At 35.0% G+C, this 11017-nt stretch overlaps 3 protein-coding genes across 8 annotated transcripts; 1 reads left to right on the forward strand and 2 right to left on the reverse strand.

Moving 5' to 3' along the window:
• On the reverse strand, positions 936-2468 carry LOC18588309 (stress-response A/B barrel domain-containing protein UP3). 3 transcript variants are annotated; one of them, XM_018128494.1, is made up of 2 exons: positions 2393-2468; positions 936-1915 (listed from the first exon to the last, which is right to left on the reverse strand). In XM_018128494.1, the coding sequence occupies exon 2, from the start codon at positions 1858-1860 to the stop codon at positions 1084-1086; it is 777 nt and encodes a 258-aa protein (XP_017983983.1). In that variant the 5' UTR covers positions 1861-1915; positions 2393-2468; the 3' UTR covers positions 936-1083. The 3 variants fall into 3 exon arrangements, with proteins under 3 accessions (XP_017983983.1, XP_017983985.1, XP_017983984.1); XM_018128496.1 differs by having other exon boundaries at positions 936-1967; positions 2393-2436; XM_018128495.1 differs by having other exon boundaries at positions 936-2050; positions 2393-2435.
• On the forward strand, positions 4125-9260 carry LOC18588310 (E3 ubiquitin protein ligase DRIP2). Of its 4 annotated transcripts, XM_018126749.1 has the most exons (11): positions 4125-4176; positions 4298-4472; positions 5036-5080; positions 5384-5445; positions 5553-5587; positions 6329-6428; positions 6722-6995; positions 7119-7522; positions 7602-7649; positions 8141-8213; positions 8684-9260. In XM_018126749.1, the coding sequence occupies exons 4-11, from the start codon at positions 5411-5413 to the stop codon at positions 8897-8899; spliced, it is 1185 nt and encodes a 394-aa protein (XP_017982238.1). In that variant the 5' UTR covers positions 4125-4176; positions 4298-4472; positions 5036-5080; positions 5384-5410; the 3' UTR covers positions 8900-9260. The 4 variants fall into 4 exon arrangements, with proteins under 4 accessions (XP_017982238.1, XP_017982236.1, XP_017982239.1 ...); XM_018126747.1 differs by having other exon boundaries at positions 5384-5587; XM_018126750.1 differs by having other exon boundaries at positions 5384-5587; positions 7206-7522.
• Positions 9511-10364, reverse strand: LOC18588311 (acyl-CoA-binding protein). The gene is made up of 4 exons (XM_018127076.1): positions 10229-10364; positions 9976-10093; positions 9827-9889; positions 9511-9731 (listed from the first exon to the last, which is right to left on the reverse strand). Exons 1-4 carry the CDS (start codon positions 10238-10240, stop codon positions 9658-9660), a joined length of 267 nt encoding a protein of 88 aa, XP_017982565.1. The 5' UTR covers positions 10241-10364; the 3' UTR covers positions 9511-9657.

Genomic DNA, 11017 nt, shown 5'->3' on the forward strand with positions numbered 1-11017 from the left:
TCAAAAAAATTTAACTTAATTGTAAAAGCTATTATTTTTCATAAGAGCTTTATAATAGTTTTTAATTTAAAAAAAATACTTAAACCATGCTCATAATCAAGGAAGCTGATGACTTATAAGTGTTTCCTTATCAGATTTCAGATTAATTGTTTCCACCAGATGCTTCTTGACGCTCAAGAATGATGCGAATAAAAAACAACAAACGATGTGGAATTTGCTGAAAACTTAATTAATCTACTTTCCATCACATTTTTACCCTAATTTTTCTCTTCAACTCTCCTCAACCCCTCTCAACTTATATCTCAATCTTTTTCTTTTAAGCAAAAAATCACGTACCAACCAATAAGTCAAATATTCAAACACCTATCACTCTTCAAAGTTAAAACAACAAATATACAACCAAGTTACAATTCTTCATATTCTTGGTCTTTCTAAAATCATTTCAGGTCAATTTCAACTTACACCTGAACATTTAGCTTATTAATTGATACATTATCTCTCTACGAGTAAAGTTCAAATCTCTTTTTCTCAATTTAAAAGATTAAAAACCCAGACTTCATCGACCAGATCCAACCCGTTCAAATGCCATCTCCAGCCGAGTACATTCTGAGCACTGATAGACTGGATAGTGTGAGGCTTCACTCTAACTGACTTGCCATTGCCATGAGTTAGCTTCATTTTTAAAATGTTTATTTGCAGTATAGTGTCAGGCCAATGATGAGATGAATTCTAAATATTTTTGTAAAACAATTCAACAAAACTCAATCACATGGGGTCACTACAATTACTACAAAAACAAACCAATCCACATTTTCCTCACAACAGTGCCTTACCCAAAAATATTTTTGTAATTCATTTTAGTTTCAATCCTCAATCACACCGCTCTTTCGAAAAACGGGGCATTTGCATGCAATCATCTAAAAGCAACAATTAGAAACAAAAGATGCCTTCAAGATACATGTACTTAATGTTGCATCCAACCTAAATCCATCTCATAATTATTCAATGTTGAATGTTGTTCCAAAAGCTTCCATTAACAAGAAACAAGATTTTCCATGTAGTATTTTCGTACTTAATAATCTTTCAAAGACTTGAAGATGATGATGATGGCACCACATAATCAATAACAATAACACCATCCAAATAATCCCTAACCTTCTGCTTCTGTAAGTTGACAAACTCTTCATTCCCCTCTGCTGCCTCCATTTCCTCTACTCCAGTAAAAACAGCAATCGAGGCAAGCGAAAAGCCCTTAGCCCTTGCAGGTGAGAAATTCTCCCCGCAGGTGATCTGTTGAATACCAGAGATTCCCTCCTTAATCCCTTTAATTACCCCTAAAATCTCACCTTGCGCGTCACTGGGAACATTTTCTTTGAGTTTCATGAAGGTTAATTTGATGGCAGAACTAGGCGGTGGGGACAGTGGAGCAGGATCATTATCGGCAACCCAATCAACAGCCATGATATCATCACAGATGGGGAGGACATTTTCCTTGACCACACGCATGTGATCAGGATGTGCAGAATATGCGCTCAAATCCTCTTTGGACTTGTACCGGCTATGGAGCATGTGGGTGAAATTGGAGATCGGAGATCTGGTGCGTAGGACTGGACCAGCAGTGATGTGGAGGACAGGATCGAGCGAGACCAAGCCGTTGAGGCCATTGACCATCGCATTGACCTTTGCCTGCTCGGTGTCATCTTTGACTTTGAAAAGAACCACATGCTCAATGATGGACATTGTGATCGAGGATTTTGGGGTTTTGGTGGATAAGGTGAGGGGTCTTTTAAGGTATTTGGGAGACGAATACGTGAGGGGAAATGGAGAGGAAAAGAGAGGGCGAGCTTTCAAACAAAGCATCAAAATCAACTAGTAGACTAATCTTAAAAGTAAAATTAACAAAACTTCAACGTGCCTGCAAATTTGAGATCATATTGGGATAAATTTCCACCTAAATATGGTAAAACCTTCCAATCAAGCAAAACAACTCCATAAATTCAAATGAACCCTTTTAAAATTTCAAGAATCCAAAAGCAGCATTAACATTAGTCTGTCAATTAAAAGATGAAAAGGATAAGTAAAGTACCCATTTGGGAGAACAACCTATATGATAACATAATCTCTAACAAAAATTAAAATAAAACATAAAAAACAGTCGAAAACGACCAAACCCATTCCTTGGAAAGGAGCCAAAATCTGAGATTAATAATCAAATCCCAATAGATGCAACCAAATGAATCCTTGCAAGTTCCCTTTTCCCATTTAGTCAAAGAGAAAAACTAGAAACAGATCTAACAGAAATTTGTAAGATTAGCTAAAGCATATCAACCAGAAAAAATCAAACAGATTATTATTAGAAGTAAGAGAGCTGAGCTAGTGGAATGACACTAACCTGAGAGATACGGCGGCTTGCCAAACCTTGTGGTGGAATTGGAAAGAAAGAGGAGCGGATTTGGACTATCGGGTCTTTGTTTTGTTGACAAAAAAGGTCAAGAGCACGTGCGTCCGTTTGGAAGTATCTGAGCCGGCACAAGACTCGGATGGGCCGTGTCTGACCCGAAGCAGTCTCGGGCTAGCTGGGCTGAACCTAACAGTAAATGTCAAGGATCATGCCACGTCTATTTAATCGGTCGTTTTTTATTTTTTTTAAGTTTTTTTTCAAAAGTTACTAAAAAAATAAAATTAAAATGTAAGAGGAAATATTACAATTTAATCAAAATGGATAAGTAATTAAAATATAACACCAATTATATTATAATTAGTTTATATAGAAGTATAATTGTTTATTTTGACATTTTAAAAAACCACATGTTTTATGTATAATCTTTCAAAAACTTTATTAAGTTTTATATTCAATTTTTTTTGCCTTTTACTCCCAGAAGCAAAAGTTAAAAAATTAAATAGGTAAGCGCCAATCAAATGAAACTTTAATTTTAAGTAATCATTAGAGAAAATTATAAATTATTTTTAACCTTTCAATTCTCTTAATAATTTAATTTAGAAAATTGAATTAAAATTTTGAATTCTATTATAAGATGGATATAATAGTAAGTATAAGAGCAGCACTAATATTAATTAATTTCTAGCAACTAGGATTCATTTAAAAATCTTACTTTATCAAAACTATCGTTAACCTTAAATTGAAAACAAAACGTCATCCGAAACAAACTAAATTTGATCAACAAAAAACGAACAATAATTATAATACTCATAATTATAGACTTTATATTCTATTTAAAGTAAGTTCGTGAGTGACAAATAGTTTTTTTAAATAATATTTTTAAAAAATCTTTCATTCAAATAAGTTTTTTTTATTATTGTGTCAATCAAATTTATATATTTTATTTTAAATTAAATAAATATTTATGATTAACGGTTGACTAATTATTATTAATAAAAATGTCACTTGTCATATATATATATATATATAGTATTAATATAACATTAATATAGAGAATAAAAANATGACATGCCAACTTGTCATATATATATATATATATAGTATTAATATAACATTAATATAGAGAATAAAAAATACCATGTGACCATATGATCATGTTACATCATTATCTATAATAATATATTAACATGTCACATCAATACTACATAACAAATAAATAACGTTGTAATTAACAACAAAAAGATTTATTTTGCTTAAAATAAGAATACAATAATTTGATTGAAAGTAATAAAAAAATTATTTAATTTTTGTTAAATAATTTAAAATTTTTTTAAACATTATGCATCTTTTTAATATATATGTGAATTCTTTGAAATTAATCTAGACTGCATAAGACAAAGAAACTATAATGTCAATTTTTCTTCATGGATTTCATATTCTTGTCAAAAGCTTGAGATTGTAACTATCAATTTGAAAATATCAAATTCTAATTATTGTGATGTATGAAATGATGAGCAGGTGGAATAAGGCATGTTACTGATCCCACCATGATAGCTTTGCATGTGTATCACGTACAAACTAACCACATGCAAATGCAATGCAACCCTCTTGCCCATTCACATGCACATAGGACCCAACCCATCAACTCAAACTCTTATTCCCTCCGCTACGTTTGTATTGCCGCTTTCTAGGAAAAAATGACCATTGCCTCCATTTAAATCATCGAATTTCTTTTTCCCCAAGTGTTCACTGTCACATACACTTACTCAAATTTGGTAATATACTATTTTTTCTTTGCAACAAATATGTACATTTTAGACTTAATTAATTAAGACCCTTTTTGGGAATCAAGGAGGAAACCTTTTCTGATATTTGATTTATTGATTCTTTTTCCAGGTGTCCCAGAAAAGAACAAGGAAGCTGTAAGTAACTGAGCGTCATCAGTTGGTACCCAAAGCAGCATTTGGTACCAAAGCTAACTCACGGCGGCGTTTTTCAAGTTCTTCAGCTAACTTACAAATTATAAGTAACTGCCCTTGTTGGGTTCAGTGCTTTTTCTTCAACCTGTCTGGTAAGCCTTCAAAGATTGGAGATTCTATTCCTCTCTCTCTTTCTCTTCTTACACTGTTCAATACCATTGCCTGCGTATTCATTTTTTCCATTCCAAGTCATGGAGTAGTTGTTGCCTGAATGCCTACATTGGTTTCATTTATTTGTTATATTTCTATTTGAGGGTCTGCAGATGTTGTTTTTGCTTATTTCTTGTTCTGTTTATTACTGCTCCTTTGCAAATAGGGGTAACTGTTTTCAGAATGGCTTTCTCTTATTGATATCCTTTTGTCTTTGTTTTATTTACTTTAAAAATTCTGGCTTGCACCTGTTATTGTGGTTTTTGGATTAAAAAGGAGGCATTTTACAATGCTGATATACAATGTTGGATGTTTTGCGGTTGAGCAATTTTTGTTTGCTTGGCTGAAATGGTAGCAAACACAACATCATCATGTTAAAAATTGTTAAAAAAGCAATGGGTTTATTGATTTTAATGAATTCTAATCAGTCACCATTCTTAAGAAGTCAAGAAGATGCTCATTGTTTAATTGTCGTTTTACTTTTTCCCTTTTTCTTTTATTTCAGGTAGAGCGCAAAGCGGCAGAGTTCTCTCTAGTTTGGCTATATTAGGTGATGTTAACTTCATGATTCATCTTAATAATGACACCGGTGTTCTCTTTTGAATTCAAATGTCTATCACAGCAGCACTACCAGTGGACTTAATTTCAATTTCAAATCATGATATCTATTATTTGAAGTATGATGCTTTAAATTTACTCTTATGAAAAAATGAAACATCACAAGAACTCAGAAGAATTTTTATGCTTGTTTTGTGTTGCTAGATAAATGATTCCTGACACACTGGTTTATCGTTTTACTTACAAAATTCGAAATGGTTTTGTGACTTCCTGGGAATTATTGCTTTCATTGCAGGAAGCTACTGATAATTGTAATGATTGAATGAATCAAGGAGACAAAGGATTGGCAAATTGCAGGTGAGCCATTGTAGCAGGATATCTATCATGTCAAATGATTATGTGAAAGTTCAAAGGAGACCACCTATGGAGCTCTTAACATGCCCCCTTTGTTCCAACCTTTATAGGGAAGCAACTACTGTATGTGTCTGCCTTCATTCATGTAAGTTTTGACCACAGTTTGCTTTTTCCAATGGCTGCAATGCTCTCACTATTTGGTATCTGAAATTACTCATTTAGAAAATTTGTTTACATCCTTCCAACTCTGGGGTTTTAAAAGCCTTACCACTTGTGAAGAAAATTCAGTTCTATGCATGGTCTTGGACTTAAGCAATCCTCCAAAACTTAGCTCAACCATTTAAAGCAGCAGAACCTTGAGTTTATTATACATGAATCAAATGAATCAAAGATGTTTGTTGAGTTAGTATCCAGAAACTACTTTACAACCTCTTGTCAAAACAACTGGAAAATACTCTTCTTTTAGATTTTCGGTTTCTTTTTCCTCCACTAATTTGGAATATATCTAAAAACACCCAGTGCTTGCAATTGCAAATGTGGTTCCTAGATATCTCCTTTCCCATCCCTTCTTAAGATGGCTTCTATTTCAGAGGTGTCTGTTCGTCTGAGGACAACTATATTCCTACTTTAAAACTGCTCATTGAACAGTACGCATCTATATTGGATATGAATGGACTGAATTTATAACTATTGGACTATGCTGTTTAAGCTTAAGGTCGAGAAATTCAAATGAAAAAGGTGCGCTACTGAAACTCTTGTCAAATTTCCTGAAAATGAAGGATACTCATAATGTGGTGGTAGAGTTTCTTTTTTTTTTTTGGCCAAAATGTGCTGGTACAGTTGATATTTCTAATTACGTTACATTGAATTAAACTTTGTCCTGCAGTTTGCAGACAATGTAAATATCAAAAACTTGAGGAGGACAACAGAAACCATTGTCCAGTGTGCAATGCCTATCTTGGTTCCTTTCCCGAGGAGCTGTTAAGGTAAATTCAAGTCTTTTATTTTATTTCTTTGCAGCTTGTTTGTTATACATTAGCTAAAACAACATTACATTAGACATACATACATAAGTGCATCTCTCTTTCCTTTTTTGGTACATGGTTCCAGATTATCATTTTACAGTCCATTTACTAAGCTTGAACAAAACATGGAGTTGTCCTATGTTACTTATGTTGAATTAATTGCATTTGTCCTCTCTTTATTGTTTTCATCTTGCTGTTTTATTATGCTAGGGTCCTTGTCCCTTGATATTACTGGCATCCATGTTCTTTTACAGAAATGACCATAACTCGCGGGAACTTGTAATGCAAATTTTCCCCCTCGGAAAAACAAGTGGAGAGGAGAGTTCAGAAGCTTCTTCTGTTAAAATTAAAAATGCAGAAACTGCTGCACCTACTTTAACTGAAGCAAATATACAGCGTCAAGATTTCAGCATGCCAAGAGAAGCCAAGAGAATTCATGATGACCGAGATGTTACTAGATATAATCTTCATTTGAACGAAACACCAAATGGGAGGTCAAATCATTCTGTAAATGCCATCAAGAAGCAGGTATCATTCTTCTAAGACATATTGTCTCTTGACACTAAAACAGTTTTTATGCATCTCAAAGTATTTTGTGTTCCATGAGTATTCTTTTTCTTCTACTCTTTCTTTTTTTTATTTATTTATCAGAATCAATTAACAGAGATGGAAATGCCTCAAATTGCTTATGTTTCATCTGAACCTATAGCTCATGCATTTTTTCTAAAAAAATCAAAGAAAGGAGGTCCATGCTGGGAATATCTGGCAGGTCATGAAGAAGGTGAAACTTACAAGTCTATCTTGAATGAAACCAAGGGTCATGCACAAGTGAAAAGGAGAAGAAGGACAAAGAGAAAGCCTTGCAAGTTTCTGACTGGCCAAAGAGAGGATGGTTCAATGATTTGGACTGAGAAAGAGATGCCAAAACCTGGTGCTAGTGATCTTGGAAAGTCCATTAATTCAGGGAAACAATTTGGTGGAACTTTATCTTTAAAGGAGCTTCCTGGTTATTCTTCACGCCCTGTCTGGTTTTGTCTGCTTGCATGTCAAGAAAAGTAAGGAAACATTTGATGACCAAGTCTTTTCATAGTTTTTCTCGCTCAGAGTTAAAAGTTTTCTTCTACTCTCTTTCAGGAAAGGCATGGCATTGCCTCAGATACCAAAACCCTTTATTAGTACCAGGTAAGTAAAGTGTATTTGCAGGAACACAGTAAATGAGGAATATTACATACAAAAAAAAAATTCATGCTCATTTAAAAGGTCTTTGGTCTTGTCATTGGAAATGGTTTTTAAAATGTCCAGTCAGACTTCTTGTATGGGATGTTAGGGTGACTAATGAAGAAGATTTACTTGCCTTGCAAATGTAAATCTCGATGAATAGTGATAACTCCGGAAGGCTTAGTGAAAATAAAGAAGGCAGTTATCATAAGCATGATTCATATCAAATGAAGGCTGTTAATGATGACCAGCAATAAAATTGCGACTGTACTGGTAGAACTCTGTTGCATTATTTCATGGCTTCCTTAGCCAAAACTTATCCAAAATTGTAGTTCCTGTCAACTTACATTTGATGTTAATGGGGATTGCGGATTGCCTATTAATTTGTCAATTATTGTTGATTCATAATTTTTGTGATTTTTAAAGCGGGATCAGAATTTCTGCAATTATTTCAGGGACGGAGACCTAGCAGTATCCTTTGTGAACAAGTACCTCGCTAGGAAGCTAAACCTCAAACATGAATCTGAGGTATTGTTGTATTCCCGTGCTGATTTACGTTCAATAATTGCGATTTTTCATACTGTCACTCAAAAGGTCAGTCATCGTAACACTAATCTTGTATAAGAGTAGGCTGGAGATTTAGGATTGTCGAGTGATAGCAACTCTGATAGAAGCTCCTAAAATGATTGCAATAAGACAATTTCAGCAGCAGGACAGTCCAAGATATGTGACTATGATAATAATTTTATAGTTGGATTGAGATTACTCAGTTCAACATCCACGAACTCGAAGCAAAGAATAGGTTATATAGTTGTCCTGCTTAGTCACTGATCAGTCCTAGTTATCGTGCAGATTTGCAGGTATAATAATAGCCGGTTAGATAGACTATTGATTTGATTGTCAAATAGGACAAAAAGGGTTAGGGGTGGGCGCAAAGTGGGGGACACACATTATTTTTCTCCATCAAAATATAATTTAGGCAACATGCTTTTATGCAGGTGGAAGTCATGTGTTTAGGTCACTCATTGGTCCCAACATTAACGCTTAACAACCTGATAGACATATGGGTAGATGCCGTATCGAATATGGGACCAATGTCGGTTAACTGTAATGCAGACAATGGTAATGGCGGAAACTTTGTGATGGAATTAACATATAGAAGAACCAAGAAGCAGAGAGCGCTGCAGTCAAATTTGGATTTGATGGAACCGTGATATCCTCCACCAGCGGATGATTTTCTTGTTGCTGATGACCATTTCAGATTATCCAGTGTGGTAAATTGGTAATTTTCATAAAACAGAAATATCTGAAATGGATGCTGTGAATTGAAAGAAGGATTCCAAGTCCCGACCTTGCTACAGGAGCGTGATATCTCCTTATTGTACCTAGAATACAACTGTTTCAATCAATCATATTTGTCGTTTTTGTTCATTATTGCGTGTTGATTTCACTAGTTTTGGCCGACTGATATCAACTCAGGTCATCTTAATAATTGCAAACTCAGTCCTAACGACAAGGAAGTTTGTTGTACAATGAACTTGTCCACCGTAAGTTTCATTCAGCTCATTTCCTCTACATTTAAATCTAGGAAATGGTTGAGATCAGTCCATTCTTACAATTGATCATGACTATTCATAGCATTCTACTCTTCAGTTTCACTTCTGTCTATGCTTGTCTTCTGGTGACAATTTTGATAAAATATATGAACCATGAGAAATTATTTAATTCCTGCGCTAGCAATATCAAGGATAGGGTAGATCCAGAATTAAAACCTCGACACGAGTTGAAGAAACATGAATATTGCAAGTTTTTTAATTACCGAAAGATGGAGTCTGTATGGACCTGATTCTTCTTATTATTATTGTTCAACACCAGAAATGCAACCAGATTTAACATCAATTCTAAAACGAGGAAGAAGGAAACTGATTACAATAGCAAAACTGAAACTTGGTTGGCTGCAAAGCTTGGTCATTCATGCAGCAGCTGCTCCCTGCAGCTCCTTCACTTTTGCGATATATTCTGTCATTGCTTCTTCTTTGGTCTTCCCTGTATAACATACATTCAGCATTTCTTAGATTAAGATAAGATTAAGGATACCATGCACGTCATTTGTCTTTTTTTTTTTTTGTCCATTTCTATACCTTCAACTGCTTTCCATGCATCCCATTTAGCCCTGTCTGTGGGGCTGAAAATTCCCGGACGGTCTGCAAGGTGAATAATGATATAGTACACCTATCAGGCAACACTCGGCAACAGCAACCAGAGAGAGGATGGAATGAGATTTACATACCGGTATTAACATTCCCCACTGTTGCTTGCTTGTAAAGCCCATATAAAATCAGTTTGTCTGCATCTTTCGTTGTCGGAGGTAAGGCCTTAGCCTTGTCAGCAGACTCTTTAAACTCCTCCTATACCACATATTTTTGTGTAGAAAAAGCAACCTTGTTAGAAATGAGACTTGACAGCAATGAGAAAGAGAATATAAGTAAAAAGAAAATGAAAAATCAGCCCTCAGGTGGAAGAGAAGGAAAAGATAATGCTACCTGCAATGCCATGTTTCGTTGTGGACTGTCTATTGCCTGGAAGGTGTAGACGACCTTTCTCAAGCCAACATGAAGCTTAGCTGCTATAAATGGCAAAATGGGCCCTGAGTGGCGGGATTAACAAGGAAAATCTTTCTTGTAGAAATGATCATGCAACAGACTTAAGAGCGTATAAATGTAGATGAACACAAGAAAGAACATGGCATTCCCTTCTAGTTTTGCCACGTGGAACCCGAATTTTATGGACCACATGTAAATTGACTAGGTCTACTTGCTCCTTGCCTCCTCTTTAATAGTAGTAACAGTTTTGTCAAGAATAAATGTCATGGTCCCAATCGAAGGAACATAATCATCCTTCTCCTCTGATTTATCCACCATGAATTTTTATTCGGGTGAAATATAAAAATTGAAGGTTATGAAGGTGAAGTAAAACTCTGGCAACCGAAAGGGTGAAATGAAAACACAGCAGAGTTGGGAATTCCTAGATTTTCATTTGATGAATTGACCAAACACATTTACACAGGGCAAACTGAACAAAAGTATGGCAGAGTGAACAAAATCCAACCCAAATACTGTCGGATGGAGAACCGTATTGGCAATAAGTGGCGTCACATTTTCTGGTCACGAAGCTGCTCCCATCTGGGGGCTCATCCTCGCCCACTTGCTCTCTTTCGTCACATTCAATTTTTTAATTTTCTTTCCCAGACTTCACCACAATCCCCACGTGGGAGCCCACTTGCATTCAAATGCTTGTCCTTTCAGTACCAGTTGCTACACTCTAGATTATCA

Source organism: Theobroma cacao, chromosome 9 (genome assembly GCF_000208745.1).
Source record: "Theobroma cacao cultivar B97-61/B2 chromosome 9, Criollo_cocoa_genome_V2, whole genome shotgun sequence".
Classification (NCBI taxonomy): Eukaryota; Viridiplantae; Streptophyta; class Magnoliopsida; order Malvales; family Malvaceae; genus Theobroma; species Theobroma cacao.

Excerpts from the sequence above, each read along its gene's own strand:
- LOC18588309 (XM_018128494.1), bottom strand. The coding sequence starts at position 1,860 with ATGCTTTGTTTGAAAGCTCGCCCTCTCTTTTCCTCTCCATTTCCCCTC.
- LOC18588310 (XM_018126747.1), top strand. The coding sequence starts at position 5,473 with ATGTCAAATGATTATGTGAAAGTTCAAAGGAGACCACCTATGGAGCTC. Across the intron at positions 5,588-6,328 it reads ATGTGTCTGCCTTCATTCAT|TTTGCAGACAATGTAAATAT; the intron begins GTAAGTTTTGAC and ends TTTGTCCTGCAG. Across the intron at positions 7,650-8,140 it reads AAACCCTTTATTAGTACCAG|GGACGGAGACCTAGCAGTAT; the intron begins GTAAGTAAAGTG and ends CAATTATTTCAG.
- LOC18588311 (XM_018127076.1), bottom strand. Across the intron at positions 9,890-9,975 it reads AGTGGGGAATGTTAATACCG|ACCGTCCGGGAATTTTCAGC; the intron begins GTATGTAAATCT and ends TTCACCTTGCAG. Across the intron at positions 9,732-9,826 it reads TGCATGGAAAGCAGTTGAAG|GGAAGACCAAAGAAGAAGCA; the intron begins GTATAGAAATGG and ends TATGTTATACAG.